The sequence below is a fragment of the Gigantopelta aegis genome, chromosome 6 (assembly GCF_016097555.1).
Source record: "Gigantopelta aegis isolate Gae_Host chromosome 6, Gae_host_genome, whole genome shotgun sequence".
NCBI classification, from domain to species: domain Eukaryota; kingdom Metazoa; phylum Mollusca; class Gastropoda; order Neomphalida; family Peltospiridae; genus Gigantopelta; species Gigantopelta aegis.
Window position 1 is genome coordinate 66,031,736 of NC_054704.1, and position 23,604 is coordinate 66,055,339.

Genomic DNA, 23,604 nt, shown 5'->3' on the forward strand with positions numbered 1-23,604 from the left:
AATACATTTTCTTATTTATAATACCAGTGTTAATGTTTCTAGAAGATCACTTTTCATTTTCTTCGTAAGATTATTTTTTCCATAGGCCTACGTACCAAATGTATAGAAGGTAAAATCTGGTTTGGACTACTACAAACTTTACCTATGACGACAACCAAAGTTAACTGTTTATTGTTTAACACCTAGTTTATTCAGATAGTGGTATTTTAAACAGGAAAAAATATCTTTAATATGTAATTTTAGTAAGTAAAAAGGATCTATCAGTGATAATTATTCATATTACAATGGCTGAAAACTCGAAACAGTACTTTTTATAACAAACTACAAAATTAATAGTACGCTCAAAATGATAACGTCATCAAAATGTGCGTATGACTCTATGTCATTAAATAGCTGTACGATTTGCGAAAACTTGAAAACGCTGACCTAATTTTCGTGGCAATGTGTGATGGTTGGCGGGGAAAACGGGTTCAAAACTGACCGGTGACATAATAAAAAAGGTACTATGAACGGTAACGTAACAGGTGAAGAATAATGGATAACTCATCTAACGGACAGTGGTGGAAAAAACAAAGCGAGGACATTTTGCGAAAGCAATATCCCCTGCACTGCGCTGTCCGCGATGGAAATGTCGAGGAAATGCTTTCTTTGTTGAAGACGGGCGAACACGATTTATACCAGGAAGACGACTTTTATGGTTGGACCCCGACACACTGGGCAGCCTATTTTGGCAAAGTATGATGAATTTATATTCTTAACACTGTTTTGGGGGTTATCTACTGGTACTTTTACATTGGCATTGTCCTTTGGCCTTGAGACTGGTCAATGATTTGTATCTATTTTTAGATAAAGGAAGTTGTTTTAGTTGTAGGCCCTACTTCATTTTGGCCTAATAATACTATTTTTTCTCATGGTTGAGCGGCTACGGTCTTTAGCCTGAGGAGAATACATACACAAAATAAGTGTTTTATTTTAATCCCCCCCACCCCCGTGGGGGATATTGACTTCGTGGTGATGGTATGGGATTACGAAGTTTGGACATTATTATTGTTATTATTCAATAAAAACCGCATAACATAACTCAAATAGGCTATTGAAATATCCATAACACTATTAAAAGAAAATATTAAAAAGAAAAAAACAAAAACATTTGTTACTTTATTTTTTTATTTTTTAAAATTATTTGACTATTTTAAAACAACATGACTAATACAATTATTAGTTTTAATTTTTAACCAGATATGTCATTAAATATTGTAACTGTCTTGATTTAAATAATAATTATTTTTGAACAGAAGATGTAATTAATAGAGGTATTTCACATTCCTATTGCGCATGCGCGCGAAGAGTAACGTCCCTTGACAAAATAGACTGAAACTAGTCTATTTACAAATTGGGGGGCGTGACAGACGGGTTGTTATGGGCAACTTGAGTAGCTTCGTATGGGACTTTTAAACTTTGGCAACTAACATGTACATATTTCGAATTAGATGGTATAATGGCCGTAGAAAACGGTCCGCTGAAATTTACAGCGGAATGGTTCAAATTAAAAAGCAGTGCAACAACTTGGACAAAGTCTCTGCGACTCGTACCCGAGGGTTTTGATAACGCCAGATTAAAAGACTATCTCGTAAAAAGTATAAACAAAACATTTGACAGATTCCATAGGTTATGGCACCGACAGGTTATGGCATCGATCGATATATATATATTTAAGAGAGAGAGAGAGAGAGAGAGAGAGAGAGAGAGTATATATACACACATATATATATATATATATATATATATATATATACAGTCAAACCTGTCTTAAGCGGCCACACAAGGGAGTAGATAAACGTGGCCGATTAAGACAGGTGGCCGCTGAGTACAGGTTGCCACATATATAGTCTTTAAAACATTTGTTGTTGTTTCTTGTTTTACCGTCTGTACTGCTAATTAACGGCTTTGTGCTTCATAGTTGACTATAAATCAACTTTTGACATATTGTCTCCTTCAGAAATAATGCAAATAGAATATATTAAATTAACCGTTCTCCACAAGTTTGTTTTCTTTTTCCATTTAATTATTTAATTCCGACTTCATACGATGTATTGTTATAGTATGTGAATCTACAAATGTCAAGCGTAGCCTGCCCAGAGGCAATTAGATGCATGTCAGATTCATACTTCCTTAATTGATACACAGTGGAGATGTCGGGACTGAATGGGTACTAGTATTCCTGAAGGTGTGAAGATCGGTTATTTGCTGCACCGTATCACTGTTGTTAAAATATCCCTTTTATATAAGAGTAAAACTTTACTGTGGCCACTTAATGCAGGTATTTTAGCGATTTGGGATCCGATTTAGGTGGCCGCTGGCCGCGTTAGACAGGTGACCGCTTATTACATGTGCATTTACATTATAAATAGTTTGGGAGGAAAAAATGGCCGCTTAAGGCAGGTGACCGCTGAGTACGGGTGGTGTTTTGTTGCATTTTTCTTAGTGTCTATCTAATTGGGAAAAGTAAAAAAAAAAAAGAGATTTTATGCTGTTACATGTATATCCATAAAGTGGGAATTTAAAAAAAGGGGGATTTGAGGGGGGGGGGGGGGGGGTTGAAGGTAGGTGCCGTTCTGTTTACCCATACACACGTTTTTATACAGTGTCAACATGAACGCATTGAGTATTATACAAAATATATTTATTTTCTTTACTGTTAATGTGTTTTCCACCATATCTAAGTATATAAAATACTAGACAGACCTGTGTAGGAACGTCCTGTACACAGCCGTCATCACTATATATATTTATATATCATTATTATTATTATTATTATTTAAGGAGTGTCTGTTATTTCTTTTACGTTCATCGGGGTATGAACAAAATAAATCATCCGTAAATTATGTGAATCGGCAAAGCCGTTCTCACATAAGTTTGCGGATGATTTTTTTGTTCATACCTAGATGAACGTAAAAGTAATAACAGACAATACTTATAATTAAATTTGAAACACACTGAGTAATAATAACATTAAAAGTTCATATATATATATATATATATATATATATATTCTGTTGAGTATTGTCCGAAATATACATATATTTTCTGTATATACAAAATATATATTTATTTTATTTTATTTACTGTTTACTACTATATCTAAGTAGAGAATACAAACCGCCCTGTATAGGAACGTTCTGTACAGAGCTGTCCTGACTACATATATTTTTTATATATTTACACACGCACACGTTATGTATTTTATTGAGTATAATACGAAATATACATACATTTTCTTTATATACAAAATATATATATTTTTTTCTTTACTGTTAATGTGTTTTCCACCATATCTAAGTATACTAGACCGCCCTGTGTAGGAACGTCCTGTACAGAACCGGTAAGGTTTTGGTCCCTTATGCGTTCACTGGCTTCCCTCCTACAAAATGTCCCGAACAAACCCTCGTACTTAGAGTAACATTAAAATCGTTTTCTACGTGAAACGATTACCCACAAACGTTTCCGATATCCATTGGCTGGATATCAATGGAAGGATAAAGAATTTCCCGGACATATGCGATTGGAACAGTTAATAATTGAACAATGGTCGTGGCCTCCCATTGCTTTTGCCCCCCAATTTGCAGATAGGTCTATTTTGGCGAGATCTCACGGTTTGCGTCCTCGAGTAACTCCGCAACGGGCACATGCGCAGTGGAATGAGAAAGAAGTCTATTATGAAAATATTTTTTTGTTTTTATGTTGAAAACTTGGTTTTGAACATTTTGACGGCAGAATATCTATCCATTACCCCCTATTAGTCATTGTTAGTTTTAGTGTTAGGGTGAGGTTCCCGAGCTTTATATCAATATAATAGGGGGTAACAGGTGGATATTGTTCTATAATCAGCACTAAGTGACCTATCCTGTGTAACAGAAATGCTTGCAAAATTACTCGTTTTGTTTAGAAATATTTGATCAATCACAACAATTAAACCGAATGTCTACTACAATAAAGACAGAGCCCTCAAAAGTACCCGGTCTCCGGCGGCAAATCGCCGCCTGAAACATCTTTTGCCGCCGCCTACTTTTCGTTGATGGTAAAAAAAAAGTGCTTTCTCTTCTTTAATAAAGTCTCCTACAAAAGGGATCCAAACAAGGTGCCAAAATAGTTGTTTATTTGTCTTGAAACGCGATTAGTTCACATCGAAATTTGATTTTTCAAATGTTTCTAGGGGAGGGCCCCCAGACCCCCCGCTTTGCCCCCTGCTATCGTCACTGTTGTAGCCTGCTACTTCTTAAACTATTGAGGGCACTGTAAAGATAGTTTTAAAATGTTGTAATCATCATACAGATAATTTAAGGTCAACGGCAGTCACTTTCCGTACCCATGTTTTGCCTTCGTACACCATAAATATAGCATGTCTGACTGTAATTTCACCTAAAATCCAAATATCGTAAATGGTATAACTTTTTAATTACAGGATTTTCTTCAAATGTTCAAACAAAACATTTTCAATAGCAATTTTGCATTGGAATTTTTCCAGCGTTCTGGAAACGGAAAACGTCATGATGATATATCCAGTTTAATGTTATTGTAAGTGCTTCACTATATTAAAATAAAAGCTGGTCTACTAACCTTGACCACTGTCAAAATTATATAACGAGCAGACAACTCTGTTTACAGATCAGTATGTTTTTATTTTTCATAATTCTAGACAACATATTACGTTTAAATTTTAAAAGATGAAAGAAATAAAAAGTACCTTTTGTAGAATATATCATATAAAAAAATTTGCAGCTGGATGTTATAATTATTGTGTGCGAAGGCAAAACAAAGGTGCGAAAAGTGATTGTTGTCAACCTTAGTAACTGCACACTTACACATCAGTAACTTTATTACTGGGTGCTGTCATTTTGATTCTTAAAGGTGCACTTTTTAAAATGTTATCGACTAACAGACTTTTTAACGATTGTAAATTTTACATCAAATATATTTTTCTGCATAAAATATCAGTGGCTATATATTAAACATGTTTCTGATCGTTCTAATATTTGTACTCGGTTAAATTTCATCTTGTTTCCTAAAATATAGTTTTTTCAGACACATACATGTACAAAATTATCTGAAGACCAAATCCAGTTTGAGCTTCTTACAAATATTAAGACGACCAGAAACACATTGATATTCTAAACAAGAAAATATATTTAATATGCAAGTTTTATCATAGAAATATTTTATTAGTCAGAAACATCTTACAATGCAGCAAACTCAGGAATGTCCCTTTAACTTTGCATGGAAAACATTGTATATATATATATACTCTTCAAAAGAAGAAACGCAAAACCACATTGTCGTAACATTTGGAGAATTGATTTAATTATTGAATGGTGAGTCCGATAATTACCAAATGTTGCAGGATTGTTCACAATTCACTCTAGTCCATTGTGAGTAAGTGATAGGACACACCACCAAGGTCAAGGTCATCTGGAGTCAATACCGGGTGTGGCCTCCGCGTGTGTTGACAACTGCCTGGCACCGCCTGCCCATTGAAGCAACCAGAGTACGGATGACGTCCCGGGGGATGGTGGCCCACTCGGCCTGCAAGGCTGCTGCCAGCTCGGGCAGGGTCTGGGGCTGTGGTTGTCGCTGTCGGAGGCGTCGGTCCAACTCGTCCCATAGATGCTCAATTGGGTTCAAATCCGGTGATATCGATGGCCAAGGAAGGACATTAATGTTGTTGTTCTGTAGGAAAGCCGTTGTGAGACGTGCTGTGTGAGGCCTGGCGTTGTCATGTTGGAACACTGCGTTGGCGTTGGCCATAACTGGAACGATGTGTGGCCGGAGGATCTGGTCAATGTAGCCCTGTGCATTCAGGTTGCCCTGCACGTGGACCAGGTCAGTTCTGCCAGTGTGTGAGATGGTTGCCCACACCATGACACTACCCCAGCCGAATCTGTCCACTTCCTGCACGCAGTTTGCCGCATAACGTTCACCACGACGCCTATACACGCGACATCTTCCATCATGACGTCGGAGCAGAAATCGGGACTCGTCACTGAACCACACCTGTCTCCATCGCAGTTGAGGCCATTGTCGATGAATCTGGCACCACTGCAGTCGGAGTCGACGGTGTTGTGGTGTTAAGATGACACCTCGAACTGGACGTCTGGCACGAATTCCTACCTCACGTAGGCGGTTCCGTACGGTCTGGTCGGATATCCTGCGCAAACCTGGTATTGCTGCGGCTGTGGAGGTGGCAGTAGTCAATCGTTCCCGAAGGTGGCGTACCCGGATGTAGCGGTCCTGCCCGGAGGTAGTGACCCGTGGTCGACCGGATCTAGGGAGGTCACGTGTTGATCCATGTTGCTGGTAACGGTCCCACAGTCTGGAGATGGTGCTTGGGGACACATGGAATGCCCTGGCAACGGCCGTTCTGGATTCGCCTGCGTCTAGTCGGCCGATGGCATTGTTTCTCTGCGGTTCACTGAGACGTGGCATGTCCTGGATTGTCAACTGTCGGCCAGATACAGAGGCCAGGCAAGCGAACACCCTGCACTTTTATACTGTCGGTGTTCATGTTGCACGTGCAGACAACGCACGTGCAGTGGTGACATGGTTTGCACGTGGCTGCGTTTTTGCGAATATTCACATTTTGGAACTTTATTGTACAGTAGCTGCGTTTTATCGAATGTAACCGTGGGAATGTGTTTGGGACATGCAATGACCTTATATTCACAAAGCATGAACCGGTAGGAAACATAAAATCGGAGTTATAACCCATTTGTACCCTTTTGCGTTTCTTTTTTTGAAGAGTATATATATATCCATTTACCATCACTTATCTGCACTGACAACCAAATGCCACAACTTTGGGCCAGCTTCGTGTGTAACACGGGTAGCTTCATTTATGAAGATTCTGATAATTCTAGTAAGTTTGGATTTAGACAGAAGTAACTGCACCAAGTTTGTGATTTATTTTATTTATTAGCAATGTCATTCATCTTTGGAAACAAAATGAAATATAATTGTGGAGCCCTGTATATCTGTATTATATCAGAAATGGCAAATGGAAAGGGCAGTCTTGCTAGGGTCTGTTCAACAATTATGTAACACTGTAGGGGGAAGAGGAATCACATGTGTTATAAAACTTTATGGGGGAGGGTGTGTTATCAAGAGTTATGTAATATTTTCAAAATAATTGTCAGAGTTTTATTTATGAAGAAAAATGCAGCCAGTCATTGTTATTTTGTTATTTGAAGTAGATACGTTCTCAGTAATGTGTTGTTAGTTTGTAATCTGGGCCTGTTACATTTTGATTGGCCCTGCTGAAATCATTAAAGGGTCCGTGTACATGCACATGTTCGATGTCTTTGATATATTTCCTCTTATTTTTTGTTCAGTTGACATGTCTAATGCATCTGCTTGAAAATGGTGGAAGCTGTGATAACGCGACACATCGAGTGAACCAGACTCCAGCTCATATAGCGTCCCTCGCCGGTCACAGCCACTGCCTCAAGTGGCTTTTACACTGCGGAGCGTCCATGAACCGCCAGGTAATACCAGTGTACAGGTCTTTTCAATGATGCTTCTTTTGTGATTTGTAGCTTGCTTGCCTAAGGAAGCTTGTGTCTCTGACAACCTCAAATGTTCGCAGTTGTCGTAACCTCCAGAACCTCGCCCATGTCTCCTCCGAAGGTGGACACCCACATTGTTTACACTGGTTAATGCAGACCGGTACGGATTTCGCCTGTCAGGTAACGGCCATAATATGTTGTCTGGTGTTTAGTCCACAGTTGCTGTGTCAATCATTTCAGTTTCTTGCATTGCTTATAAATATTATTATGAAGGTGGGCACCCACATTGGTTACCCTGGTTAAAGCAGTATGGATTAAACCATTTCATCTGCCAGGTAACGGTCATAATATGTTGTCTCTGTGTTTATTATCATGCCAGGGTTTCTGCCAGAGGGTAAAATGGATATGGCGCCATACCCAAAAAAAAATTCAGATTTTATTTTTTTAAGTTAATCTTTTGACAAAATTAATGACTCTTATCATTACTGTATGATTTTCTTATCCCTATCCCTAAACCTAAACCAGTTTCATACACCCTGTTGACTGATTGCATTCAATTCCATAGTGCCATACCCAAACATTTCTTTCTGGCAGAAAAAAGCCCAGTAGGTTTCCCTCTAAGACTATATGTCAAAATTGTGAAATGTTTGACATCCAACAGCCGATGAGTAATAAATCAATGTGCTCTAGTGGTGTTGTTAAACAAAAACTTTCAGATAAGGTAGGTGATAGTTCACCAAATTCTTTTCCTTGCTAACTTCATTAATAAGTAGAGGTGTCATGAGTGACGATACACCTACCTCACAATATGATATGTATCTCGATATATAACCCACAATACAATATGTATCTTGATACCTTATTCATTGTGTTCTCCCAGTGGAAAAAGAAGTTGAAGCTTGGGTGAAATGATTTAAAAATAAGAAAGAAACATGATAAAAGTGAAATTCTGATTAAACAAACTTTTGATGTGGAAACACCATATCATGGACCTATTTTCTGCCCACTTTACTATTTTTCTTTGAAAGAAATAAATTGTCAGTACCCGTAAGTACATTAGTACAAATTGGTGTTGGTAAGTCGATAAAAAATTAAAATAGGAATTGATAAATGATCAAAATGTGAATTGATACACAAGCAACTGCAATAGTATCGTGGTACATCAGTGTATTGGTGTATTGTAACACCCCTACTAATAAAGACTTAAGTCCTCCAGAAATGGTTTATCAATGGGTTGTCTGGTTGGATTTGAACACACTTTCATTCTATTTTATTGAAATAATTTAATGAAATTCACAACTGAATGTTAAAATGTGAAAATAATTTTACTTTTAAGTCATTAAAAAGGTTAATTATGGTGATTTTCATGAGTGGATCAACTTGACAAGTAAACTCTGTTTTAATGTATAGTTTTAATATCGAGAGGTCTTTTTATATTTAGCAGCCACCTCATTTCTTCTTTCTTTTGTTATGAGATTGTGTCCAAATTATTTTATAGACACACTTTATTTTTTGTTTATTAGAGATTTGGGAAATTTTGTTATATATTGTATTCAATCTAATTAGAATTAGCTCCATTATTACATGTGGATCTAACACCAGCCAGTTGGAGCTCATGTCCACCAATCAAAACCCAGGGCTAGGAATGAAGAAAAAAATCTACATGCATCATGTGCATGCTGAAAAAAAAGTTACATGCACCATTAAAATTCTGCATGCTACAAAAATAAGGCAACTTCGTGGTTTTTTTTTATACGAAGCTATTCGGCAATACCTATATTTATTAACAGTACCGGAACGTTATACAACTGCGTTTATTACTGATTCTTGATCAACTTTGAAAATTTCACCCAATGTAAACGCCGTAAAGAAATCTACAATAGGCCTATTACAAAAACGTATGAATATTTGTGTTTTGTATTAAGCAAGTTATCAACTTTTTTACGCAATACACAGTACTTGAAAAATATTAGCATGCACCGCGTGCACCCTGTTTTAAAAGTTACATGCTCACGCAAAAATCAGCATGCACCGGTGCATGTACTAATACTGCATTTCGAGCCCTGAAACCTTACTTGCAGAATCCTGCCAGTGATTTAAAAATAATTTGAAAACATTCCAAATTATCCTGAGGGTATACGATATGTTTCATGTGAATTACGAATGCCTTATTTAGACCAGTAGAACTAATTTTAATCGGATTGCTAACAACACTGCGTAGTCCCCAATGGCCAGGTAACATTTCGTCTGTAAATAATAATTTAAATATTGACCAATCACACTTCGCCTTTTATAACATTATTTGGGAGCATACAAATTCTAAAAATTTCGGGCGAGTCTATTTTAGTGGCCGCAGTACAGCGAACCATACCAGTACGTACGGGGTGGATTATCAGTCTTCAATTTTACATTAAAAATTATTTATTTATTTATTAAAAAACACCAACTAAATCAGTCTTCAGTTTTACATTAAAAATTATTTATTTTATAAAATAAAACATAAAACACGAAACATGTCGTATACCCTCAGGATAATTCGGAATGTTTTCAAATTATTTTTAAATCACTGGCAGGATTCTGCAAGTAAGGTTTTGATTGGTGGACATGAGCTCCAACTGGCTGGTGTTAGATCCACATGTAATAGTGGAGCTAATTTTAATTAGATTGTATTGTATTGTTTTGAGGGGTTTATTTTTTTACTAGTTTTTTTTATTTCTTTAATAATTTCACTTCTAAGTCTGTTGCAAATGAGTACACATACACTGTAACAGTATAAGTACTAGTACCCTTTTACAATGAGACTATGTGTAAACTGACAATAATGTCCAGAACCTTCGATGCATGAACTTAAGTGAATAAAAATCCACTATATTGATCAACATTATATCTTTTTTTTTTTTTTAAAGAAAGAGAGAAAAAAATAGCCATATAAATTCATGCTTCTATCTTTGATTAAGTATTAATGAATATTATAATTATATTTTTAAAAATGTTTAAATATGGGTAATTATTATAATTATCATTTAGGTATATTACCATTCTGTTTAAGCCAATGGCTGAGTACAGCTGTGCTAAATTAGAAAACATAGTTGGTTGTTAATGTTACAAGTTATATAACAAATAGTGTGCTTTTCAACATCTTGTATTACCTATTGTTTTTTCTCTGCAGATAGAAATGTATGTACGTGTCGATTTGTTGGACTGTTATTGTAGTTTTATGCAGAACTTTATGAACAGAATTAAGTCTATATAAATGTTTGTGGTACCATCTTCTAAAATAAGAAATAATTGTAACTTACGATATTATTGTTTCCTGGTTGCTGTTGACAGTAAACTTAATCCACCAGACTACAAAACATTTAAAATAATCTTTACAAATATAAAAAAAAAGGCTAAATATGAAGTTGTAAGTTTTATTTATGATATTTCACAAACTTACCCTTTTCACATCCTTAATTCTTCTGTAGTTTCAAAAGGCACACATCAACTTCTCATTTAAACTGGTCAAAGTACATATGTATATGTTGTATTTTATTTTGCAGGTTGAATAACTTGCTTTTCTCTTGCAGGATTATCTTGGGGAGACACCTGTACACAAGGCAGCTAGAGTGGGCAGCATGGAATGTGTCAGTCTTCTTATTTCCCAGGGTGCTTCACTGTGGTAAGATATTGCAAAAATTTAAGGGTTACAGTCGTGAGCTACCAAATGCTATGCCATCGGTGCAGTAGGTTGGAATCTTGCCAACTGATACTGGGCTTTTTTTTTTAAATATGATATTGGTAAAACAACACTGAAATATCTAGGGGCATTTCACTGTGGTAAAATATTACTGAAATATTTTATTTATTTGCATTCTTTTTTGACATCTTCTTAACTTTAATCCATCTTTAAACATGTTACAATTAATACCATTTCAAAATCTTTCTGGGTTTTTTCATTTTGTAAAATTTATCATGTAACACCAAGAAAATTGTCTAATGTAACCAGTTTACTCTAACATATTTGAGGGTACCGTATCATTATTTATATAGTAAAATAACATTGTTATACTTAAAGGTGCTTGCTGTGGTAAGATAACATTTAGTCTTTTTCTCCTGGCTATAATAATCTAGTATCAGAATTAAAACTACCTGTATTGTTTGTTTCTGTGGGTTCTATGATTAATGTCATTTAACCATTGTTTTATCAGAATGAAAGAATAATGCCAAGGAGTATATCAGGGCTTCTAGATTATGGTAGCCCCACTCCCATGGCTAGTGATATTCAGTGTTGGGCTAGTAAATAATTACTATAACTAGCACGACGGCTAGTGGAAACAAAACCTTGTCAAAGGCTGCATTTACATATTTCGTAAATGTGAATATCCTGACCCCTCTTTCCACCCCAGTCTAAGGATTTGTAAGCTCAATCTCCCTCTTTAGGTGACACATCTGAGTATTACTACTATTAAAATTGTATTTATTTAAAGTAGGGCTAGTGAATTTTTAATCATGGCTAGTACTTTTTTAAAATCACTGATCCCATGGCTAGTGAATTTTTATAAAATTCTCGAAGCCCTGAGTATATTGTATGTTAAAAGATAACTCTTACTGCTTTACTCCCTGTGTGTGTGATCTAAACCTACTTGTGGGCAGGACATAGCCCTGTGGTAAAGTGCTCGCCTGATGCACGGTCGGTCTAGGATCGATCCCCGTCAGTGGCCCATTGGGCTATTTCTCATTCCAGCCAGTGCACCACGATTGGTATATGTGCTATCCTGTCTTTGGGATCGTCCATATAAAAGTTCCCTTGCTACTAATGGGAAATGTACTGGGTTTCCTCTCAGACTATATGTCAAAAATACCAAATGTTTGACATCCAATTAATAAATCAGTTTGCTCTAGTGGTGTCATTAAACAAAACAAACTTTTTTACTGTATCCACTTTGTTTTGTGCTTCAGTATGAAGAACCACAGCAGCCAAGTGCCCAGCATGGTCGCAGCGATCAGCGGATTTCACGAATGTAGTAACTACATAGAGAAAGCTATGCAACTTCAGCAGCAGAACCTTTATACTATACCGACAAAAACCTGTCTCGCAGAAAACAACAACATACAGGCGTCTGCCTTTCATGAATCACATCGCAACGAACTGATGAATGGCCACGCCAATAGCAATGGTCATTCCGAAATGAGCGACATGGAAACGGAAATGGACATGACAAGTGCATGTCCCGATTCTTTGGGCAAACCCTCCAATTCTCATTTGAACGGTTTCAGTTTGCCTATGGCAAATGGCGACGTACATGCGGATCAAGCGAGGTCAGACTATCCCTTGGACTACAGATCTTTGACGGGAACAAAGCGAGGACGTGATGATTGCGAAGATGAGTGTTTCAAAAGGAGGCGTGTTCATGGTGAGATTATTGACTTAAACTGAAGAATATTTATTTTTATTACTACCATTGCCTTGGGAAATCACATGCAAATCGATCTGTCAAGTTTTTAATGTAATATATGTATTCAACACTTGCTTTTTACATATATCTTTTCGCAGCTTAGTAAAGTGAAAATAAAATGTCTATGCTATTCATATTCTCTATAACAAAAAATTTGCAGACCTAACCATGGGTTAATTTTGGAATAAATATTTCATGAATAATTAAATATTTAATACCTCAGGTTGAAAAACTATGGTAAAATTAAGCTCATAACTAATTTTAGCAATAATAAAAGGCAAATTTTATTATTTTATTCTTATATCTTTCAACTTTTTATGTAAATTTTATTCTTTAACTTGTTGCAGATCCATGTCAATAGGCACACGTTTGTGTGAGGAAGGGGTGGCCACATTGGAGACAAAGCATATTGAATATACTATTGTACTCTCCTATCTGTGGAGAAGTCTGTATTGGTGTTAAATCAAAAGAATTAGACATGCCTAGCTTTTCTCTTGCAATTGTAGATCCCAGGTCACTTTTATCATATCTGACAAAAGTCCATTTTCATTTGTAATTATTTTCAGGCATATCACTATTAAGCACACTATTCTGGTCACACACACCTTGTGAAAAAGGACTGTGTAAAGGACACGAGTCCATGGTTACTTGTTAGTGCTTAGCAATAGCAGTGTACATACTGTTACTCTTGAACATTTGGTGCACTGAACAGTGATCTGTATCATAGTTACATTCATACTTGTAACTAGCTGAACTGAATGTACAATAATCCATAATTGTAAGGTTTACTGGACAGTTATTAGTCGTCGTCGTCGTTCCCCCCCCCCCCCCCCCCCCCCCCCCCCCACCCCACCCATCCAACCATGTGGGACTATAGGTTTCTTCTCAGTCTATCTGTCTGTCCCACATACAGTTTTCCGGATGTTTTTCCCACAGTGCCGTGAGGTATTGAGCTGAAATTTTGTGTACTGTTCAAGATCAAGTTTGACTTTCATGGCAGTTTATCCATTTTTAACATTTATGGCCCTTGAACTTAGAAAATATGAATATTTGTTTTCTAGACACATTTTTGCCATGCTTCAAGATATTGAGCTGAAATTATGAGTATATATCTATCATGCACTGTTACAGATCAAGTTTGACTTTCATGGCGATTTACCCATTTTTAACATTTATGGCCCTTGAACTTAGAAAATATGAATATTTGTTTTCTAGACACATTTTTGCCATGCTTCAAGATATTGAGCTGAAATTATGAGTATATATCTATCATGCACTGTTACAGATCAAGTTTGACTTTCATGGCGATTTACCCATTTTTAACATTTATGGCCCTTGAACTTAGAAAATATGAATATTTGTTTTCTAGACACATTTTTGCCATGCTTCAAGATATTGAGCTGAAATTATGAGTATATATCTATCATGCACTGTTACAGATCAGGTTTGACTTTCATGGCAGTTTACCCATTTTTCACAGTTTTAAAAACATTTGTTGGGTCCAGTAGGGGACAGGTATTGCTTTAGCAGTATCTCAGAATACATGTTACTTTTTTATTCATGCTAACCAAGATGCAACACTGACTCAATTGTTTTTGATGTCTTTCTTTTACTAATGGATCAAACTGATATTTAACTGATCCTGTTCTATTCAGTGCAATGGTATAATACCAGTCAGTTATTAGGCTGTGCAGGCAGGATTTAGCTCAGTCGGTTGAGTATTCGCTTGAGGTGCTTGCCACCTCTGTGGATACATTCAGCTGATTGGGTTTTTTCTTGTTCCAACCAGTGCACCACAACTGGAAAAAGGCCATGGTATGTGCTTTCCTGTCTGTGGGAAAGAGCATATATAAAAGATCCCTTGTCAGAATTACCAAATGTTTGACATCCAATAGCCGATGTTTAATTAATCAATGTGCTCCAGTGGTGGTGTTAAACAAAACAAATTTTATTAGGCTGTGCATGCATAATTACGAGCTTGTGTAATTTCGTTCAACAATCCTTTCATGGACATGGAAAGAAAGAAAGAAATGTTTTGTTTAACGACGCACTCAACACATTTTATTTACGGTTATATGGCGTCAGACATATGGTTAAGGACCACACAGATTTTGAGAGGAAACCCGCTGTCGCCACTACAAGGGCTACTCTTCCGATTAGCAGCAAGGGATCTTTTATTTGCGCTACCATGGCCTTTGTTGAACCAGTTATGGATCACTGGTCGGTGCAAGTGGTTTACACCTACCAATTGAGCCTTGCGGAGCACTCACTCAGGGTTTGGAGTCGGTATCTGGATTAAAAATCCCATGCCTCGACTGGGATCCGAACCCAGTACCTACCAGCCTGTAGACCGATGGCCTACCACGACGCCACCGAGGCCGGTCTTCATGGATATGGATGCATATTTGTGTGTGCCACTTCATGTTCATGATAGATAAGTATTATGTTTGCCACCTTGTGTATTCATTAGCCCTCTATTTAGCAAGCTCTAGTTAAGTTGATGTAGATGTCATAAACCTCCCAGTTAAGCCATTAAAATGTATTCTTGGCTTTTAGACTGTACTGGGATGCAAATTCGGCACTGACCAAACTAGGGTTGTTGGCTTAATCACTAGGCCACTGAGTCCGGTATAAAGCTAATAATTAATAGCATAGTAACAGGTTTATAATTGATCTTCTAAATGATACATCAAGTTATTACTGGCAGATCCATGCATTTCAGTCATTATGTATCATTGGTCGTCTTTGTATTGTAAGGGGCGGGATTTAGCTTAGTCAGTTGAGTATTCGCTTGAGGTGCTTGTGTCGCAGGATCGAACCACCTCGGTGGATCCATTCAGCTGATTGGGGTTTTTTCTCGTTCCAACCAGTGCACCACAACTGGACAAGGGCCATGGTATGTGCTTTCCTGTCTGTGGGAAAGTGCATATAAAAGATCTCTTGATGCATTAGGAAAAATGTTACAGGTTTCCTCTAATGACTGCGAGTCAGATGTTTGACATCCAATAGCCGATGATTAATTAATCAATGTGATCCAGTGGTGTCGTTAAACAAAAACAAACTTTTTTTTTTTGTTGTATTGTAGACGAAAATGAAAATTTATAATTGCATCCAGTGACAGCATGGTAGATTGAATGTAACATTTAATTATATACCTCATTGTCATCAGTTGTTATCATGTGTTGTTAACTTGTGGTTGGAAGGATGTACAGGTGTATGTGCATTTTGTAGTCGTATAACAGGTTTGTATAAATATTCAATTGACAATTGTTTTTGTCTCGGCAGAACCACACTTAGCCTAAAATACTGGGGGGTGGGGGTACAGAATAGTTAGACAAAATAAAAAAGAATGTGAACACATTAATATAGGGTCTTCAACAGCTAGAAAAAAAGGGCTCTGCAAAGCTTAAAAATCCAGGGCTAGCTCTGCCACTTGCCATATTTGCCAATTGTGAATTTTAGGAACAATTGGCAAAGTTTATTTTAATTTGGCGAAAACATTTCATTTATTAGTTGGTGTTTTGTTGGAAAATAACCGGGTTTTGCATTTTGAAAAGATAATTTGACGAAATGCTTTGCTCACCCAGAGCTACCCCTGAAAATCAATTTTTGGGTTGTTTTTTTTGTTTAGTTTTTTTTCAATGTAGGGGCAATTACCTGCTAGTTTTTTTTTAGCCCTCTCAAGGATTCAACTGGATATGCTACATTGATCAAAGATGTAGGGACAAAAATCGAAAGCAAAATTTGTATTTGTTGTGATAGTGTTCAGGCTCGATGGAAATATTCTCCTCTTTTCCACAGATAAACTGCACATGCGCCAGGATGAAAGTGCAAACAATAACAATGTGTTGAGCTCATATAATGCTATTCTGGCCATTTCTGTCCATCCTCTACCTCGCTCTACACACGATTCGCAGACACCGCTACCAGGTACACGAAGAACACCTGTCTTTGACTTTCTCTTGTTGTTTGTTTTCTTCGTCTTATGCATGTGTCTGTAACAGCTCTTCTACTTACATGTAAGCACTCCGTTTCAGTATTTCTGTGTCATTTTATAGAAGCCTGAAAAGTTAAATGACACTTTGTCAGCACCTGTTGCACCTGCATCGAAAGCTGCAGAATGTAAAATACAGGGGTTTTTTGGTGCTGTGATGACATATATATTTTGTGTTTAGGTCTCTTGTCTTAATATTATGATTAGCTCCATGTTTTGCTATAGATTCTGGATAAAAACATAAAGGGAATAAGTCAGTGGGGGAAAAAACTGAAAGAATAATCAATGTCTGACCATATGTTATAAAAAATTTAAACTGCAGCTATATTGGGTCTAACTTGTGGTTATATTTCAAGACGCTTGTTTTGGGACTGATCCCCATCGGTGGGCGTATTTGGCTATTTCTGGTCTTAACCAGTACACCATGACTGGTATATTAAAGGCATGTGCCATCTGTGGAATGGTGCATATAAAAAATCCCTTGCTACTAATGGAAAAATGTAGCAGGTTTCCTCTTTAAGACTGTGTCAAAATAACCAAATGATTGGCATCCAATAGCAGATGATTAATAAATCAGTGTGCTCTAGTGGTGTTGTTAAACAGAACAAACTAACTTTTTAACTGTAGGTCATGTAAGCTGCTTGTAATGAATTTTCTACTGAATACTCTTCAAGATCCTGTCAACGTTACCAGATGTTTTTTTGCCCATGGTGTGTCGGGACGTAGCCCAGTGGTACAGTGTTCGCTCTCTGTGCGGTCGGTCTGGGATCGATCTGCATTGGTAGGCCCATTGGGCTATTTCTCGTTCCAGCCAGTGCACCATGACTGGTGTATCAAAGGCTGTGGTATGTACTACCCTGTCTGGGATGGTGCATATAAAAGATCCCTTGCTGCTAATCGAAAAGAGTAGCCCATGAAGTGGCGACAGCGGGTTTCCTCTCTAATTATCTGTGTGGTCTTTAACCATATGTTTGACACCATATAACCATAAATAAAATGTGTTGAGTGCGTCGTTAAATAAAACATGTCTTTCTTCTTCTTTTTTTTGCCCATGGTCATTTCATCTCTGGAAAATGTCTTGAGAGTAGTAAATAAATGAGATATCTCTGAGGTAGTTTTAAAAAGTTTTTATTATTATTATTATTTTAATTATCTAAAGGAATAATTTAAATTGGTCTCATAAATACAAAAACAATGTTTTTAGAAAGGATTTACTTCAATGAGTATGTCACATTTAAGAATTTATTGCCAACACTTTTATATACGTCATTGCTAAAGTCCGAACCAAAATGTTAACAACTACAATAAACTGCTCTCCTACCTTTATTTTTCGTTAGATTTTAGCCACATTTTGTCCAGACAGAAATCTTGAAAAACCCATTACAATGACACAGATTCCACATACTAGATGATAACTATGTCACCTATATCGACTTCGCTGAGATCGCATAGGGCAAAAAGCATGTAATTTTGTGCCAGCTGCCATTTTGACTTTTTATGGAATACTCTCCAAGAGGGGTGAAAGGATATGACTTAATCTAACAACGTCATAACATGTTACGATATAAAAGCAAACGTGATGACGTCATATTATTATTATTTTTTATTATTATTTTTTTTTTAAAGATACCACTAAAGAACATTGATTTTATATTAATTATGTCACATACTTTGGAGGCTTTCACCCCTCTTGAAGACTATTCGATAAAAAAACTAAATGACAGACTGCAGAAAACTGCATGTATTTTGGCCTATGCAATCTCGATACTGGTGACATCGTTACATAGGTGGGATCTGTGTCACTGTAATGGGTTTTTTTTCACAACTTGTGTCTGGACAAAATTTGGGGGAAATGTAATTGTAATTAAAGGTAGGAGAGTAATTTATCGTAGTTGTTAACAATTTGGTTCAGACTTTACTAGTACAGATTGGAAGTAAATAATGTCTAATGTTTCATTCAGTAAGGAAAAATAATAATAGCTGAATACCACTTGGACTGATTTGTAGTTTACAGTAGTGTTGATATATTAATTCAGAAATAATACAGTACATATATTAACATTTTGATTTGAGTGAATCACTAATTCCATGTAGCATGTTTGTGTTTGGCTTATGTGAATGAACCGAAGGCTTTGTGACTCCTCCCATTGTTTTGATTTGTGTTGGGGTGAGAGAGTGAGAGTGAGAGAGTGAGTGAGTGAGTGAGTGAGTGAGAGTGTTCAAACAGGATTCCCATTGGATTTTGTAAATCTAAATATTTTATTCCATTCCAAAATGTCACATGGTATTGGTTTGGAAGATGATCTGGTTGGTTATAATGGGAGAACTCCAACTAAACTTTAAAAAAAATTTGGGGGGTACTTGCTAGTTTAATTAAAGACACTGGGTTGGAATAACCATTGGAACCCTGTCTATAATGAATATACATGTACCTGTATGTTTTATCTTTTATTAATTGTAGTAAATTTATTAATATATAATAGTAATTGATTGAAGCAAGGATGTGAAGCTTCTTTTTCTGTCTAAATAATTTTCATACGGTAGATTGGACTTGAACTGCTAAAAAAAAGACCTTTAATATTAAAGTATAGTAAATTCATCTTTTATTATTAAGTGGATATCACATCCCCGATGAAGAGTTTTTAAAAAGTGTTTTGAAAGTCTGCATTTTCTGCAACCCAACACCATTAATATTTAAATCTTTTTCCTCTCTTAATTTGTTTTAATACTTTTGTTTTATATCCTAGGACAGAGTAACTCGAAGCCTACATTATCAGCGTGTATTTGGCTATTTTCAGATTTCTTTAAATGGACATGTGCTTGTACTCTAAAACATTGAAATTCAAACTCAAACAATCAGTGAAGTCTTTAAACTTAAATAACTACTAAAAGTGGCACACGTATACACACACACACACACACACACACACACATACACACACACACACTTATAGACAGACACATACATACACACAGACACACACACAGACAGACAGACACACACATACACACACACATACACACATACACGCACACACACACACACATACATACACAGGCACGTACTCACACACATACAGACACACAAACACACACACACATACATACAGACACCTTTTGCCATCAACCTTACTATATGTATATATAGTGAAACCTCTCAAAACCGGACTCTGTAAACCGGACCTCCCTCAAAACCAGACATTTTTTCACGGCCCCTTTTTAATATCAGTATAGAAGGGAACCTCATTAAACCGGATACCTCTTTAAACCAGAGTTTTTACTTGGTCCCGAGTGTGTCCGGTTTAGGGGAGTTTCACTGTACTTGCATGTATGTGTGCAGTGGGCCTGTATTTGTAAAATGTTTATACATGTATGTACAATCAGTAACAAATACACTCAGAAGTCCAATATACAGATTTGTAACATACCAGTAGTCAGATTGCTGGTAGATAAGGGGTGTGGTATTATAAATTAGCTCTTAAAAGACACTGTGTACAACCTTCCCTTCTGATATCAGGGTTTGAAATTGAGGCCTGTGAAAAGCAGTTAGTTTTTGTTTGGGTTTTTTTTTGTGCTAGCAGCTGTAATAGAAACTCACCTACTAAAAAATGTTTTTTTTTTAAATTGCAGTTTAATTTTCAAGAGAAGATCTGTGATTTAGCTCTTGATTCTGTTATATTTTAGGGGCGGGGCACAGCCCAGTGGTAAAACGCTCGCTTGATGCGCGGTTGGTTTACGATCGATTCCCGTCGGTGAGCCCATTAGGCTATTTCTCGTTCCAGCCAGTGCTCCACAACTGGTGTAACAAAGGCCATGGTATGTACTATCCTGTCTGGGATGGTGCATGTAAAAGCTCCCTTGCTGCTAATCGAAAAGAGTAAGCCATGAAGTGGCGACAGCGGGTTTTCTCTCTCTATAGCTGTGTGGTCTTTAATCATATGTCTGACACCATATAACCGTAAATAAAATGTGTTGAGTGTGTCATTAAATAAAACATTTCCTTCCTTCCTTCCTGTTATATTTTAGTTCCATAATCCTCTAAAATACCGGTATATCTCAGATGTTATAATTTTTACACACACCCCCAAACACTCTCTTCATCCTATTCTGTCCTGTTGTCAGAAGGCCATGCTTTTTTCTTAGAAAAGCATATTTATTTTGGTCTGCTTCTGACATGTATTTTTTTTTAATAACAGCAGGTCATATGTTTAGCTCCTGTTTTGAGCCCTAGATATCCTTGTAGGTGTTACATTTTTATTATAGCACTCAATAGTAACAGACTGAATGTATTTCAGTGCAGTTGAGTATTTTAATGACAAAATGCATGATGCTGTGATTATTTTTCATTTTAACTTATTTTCGTGCTTATATCCAATTAAGGTTCAAGCACGCTGTCCTGGGCACACAACTCGGCTATCTGGGCTGTCTGTCCAGGGCAGTAGGTTAGTTGTTAATTGTTTGTGGTTAGTGAGAGAGAAGAGGGTGTAGTTAAAACTCGCTCTGGATGGGAGCCGGTACCGGGCTGTGAACCCTTTATCTATCAGCCTTATGTCCAATGGCTTAACCACAACACCATCGAGGCCAGTTGTGATTATTTATTATTATTGACTCTGCTGTTGATAGCAGTGATTTCCCTTTAGTTTGAAGTCTTGCTGAAGATGGGGGGGGGGGGGGGGTCCCTCTTTTTTAATACAAATATTGCCGTGTTCTTGTAACAATATCCTACAATTTAGAAATTCTTTTTCAATTTTTTTTATTATATATACTTTTACAAAAACTTCTTTTGCATGATTATATTATTCCCTTATTTTGCCAGGTAATCTGTCCACTGCTGTTGAAGCACCAGTAGAAAATGCAGACTTTCACATGCTTAGTTCCATGGTTAGCCACCACATACCTCTGTATGAATCCCTCGACACCACAGGACCCTTCGGTGAGCACCATGTACGCTCTAGGCCACCCCACGAACAATCGGCAAAATGCACATTACTGTCGTCTCATATGATTTAAATGGGGTTAGTTGTACCTTTATCACGTTTCTGTTTTAAGGAGTAGAATGTAGCTCAGTGGTAGCAAACTCACCTGAGATACACTAGATCCACTGGGATATTTCCTGTTCCAACCAATGCCCCACGGCGTAGTATTTTAAAGGTTGTTTTATGTGTTTTCCTACTAGTGTGAAAGTGTATATATACTGATGGAAAGAAATACGGGAACACATCAAATTGTAACCATATTTAACTCACTAGCATAGTAATGTCTGTATTTCATACCAAGTTGTAATGTGGGTTTGAATGTCTGTAGTGTTGACTGTGCTGCCTATATGTTCCCAGTCAACTTTGACAATATGAATTGATTTTTGATGCAGTCATTATTTCTTATTGCTATCTGTGTGATCCTTTATTTCTTTCCATCAGTATATAAAAGATCTCTTGTTCCTTATTAATAAGTGTAATCTTTGTTGTAGTGAGTTTCTTCTTTCAGTTCTATAAACCTTGTATTGTATAAGCCACACATTAACATCTAATAAATAACCACTAGTAACTGACAGAGATCAGCAACTATAAAACCTGCAAAAGCTTAGTGTTAACTATTTATAGATAATTGATATTGTAGGGCTGGGAGAGGAAAACTGTCAGAAATATTTTATTATTTTATATGTTTTGCATCAATAATTAAACAAATCTGTCTTGGTGCATGAGGTTTGAAATATAGAGTGAGCTTGGAGTAGAACAACATTTTGCTTAATGCAGCTAAAACATTTTTTGGGGTCATATGTATTTAAAATACAATAAAACATGTTTCAACATTGTTTATCATTAATGGAGTGTTACTTGCCATTTGCTGCTTATTTCTGCTATGTTTTTGCTGCTAGCTTAATTTCTGACAACTCTGAAGTCCTAGAATATTAATTTTTTGTACATTTTGAAGTAAAATAAAAGGAATTTTTAAATGTTTTTAATTTTTTCTTTTTTTCTTTTGAGAACTATTAAATATAAGTTTCATGTGACAAATCTAAATAAAATGCTATTCATATTTTTATTTTTTTCTCTTTTTACACTAAATCAATTTGCGGTAAGCAAGATATTTAATTGCATTAAAATTATTGACGTTGTGAGTATAACCTTTCTTCTTATGTACACTGTTTCACTTGTATATAAAACAAATCTTTATTAAGAATGTATTGTTATCTTTCAGATTCTTATGCAAATGGTGTGTCAACAAATGAATTGTTACTTCCTACTTTGTCGGCTAGTGCCATGGAGCACCAAGCGTCACTTCAAATGCAGCACGGATATGACAGCGTACTCAGTGCAATGCTACAGTTTGGATCATAGCTTGTAACAGGAATACAGCTTGGATCATAGCTTGTAACAGGAATACAGCTTGGATCATAGCTTGTAACAGGAATACAGCTTTGATGTTTACTTGTGTTTAGGATGCACTGGATGGACATGACTACTATTAGTGCAATGGATCTTAGCTTGTATATGTAATACTGCAGTATGGATTATAGCTTGTAATACTGCAGTATCCATCATAGCTTGTAATACTACAGTATGGATCTTAGCTTGTAATACTACAGTATGGATCTTAGCTTGTAATACTACAGTAT

At 36.5% G+C, this 23,604-nt stretch overlaps 1 protein-coding gene across 5 annotated transcripts; it reads left to right on the plus strand.

Moving 5' to 3' along the window:
* Nucleotides 1-442: 442 nt before the first annotated feature.
* Nucleotides 443-23,354, plus strand: LOC121374042 (ankyrin repeat domain-containing protein 10-like). 5 transcript variants are annotated; one of them, XM_041500916.1, is made up of 6 exons: nt 443-735; nt 7,383-7,535; nt 11,126-11,217; nt 12,498-12,952; nt 16,796-16,924; nt 23,187-23,354. In XM_041500916.1, the coding sequence occupies exons 1-6, from the start codon at nt 535-537 to the stop codon at nt 23,324-23,326; spliced, it is 1,170 nt and encodes a 389-aa protein (XP_041356850.1). In that variant the 5' UTR covers nt 443-534; the 3' UTR covers nt 23,327-23,354. The 5 variants fall into 5 exon arrangements, with proteins under 5 accessions (XP_041356850.1, XP_041356852.1, XP_041356851.1 ...); XM_041500918.1 differs by lacking the exon at nt 16,796-16,924 and adding an exon at nt 21,805-21,921; XM_041500917.1 differs by lacking the exon at nt 7,383-7,535 and adding an exon at nt 7,587-7,736.
* Nucleotides 23,355-23,604: the final 250 nt, after the last annotated feature.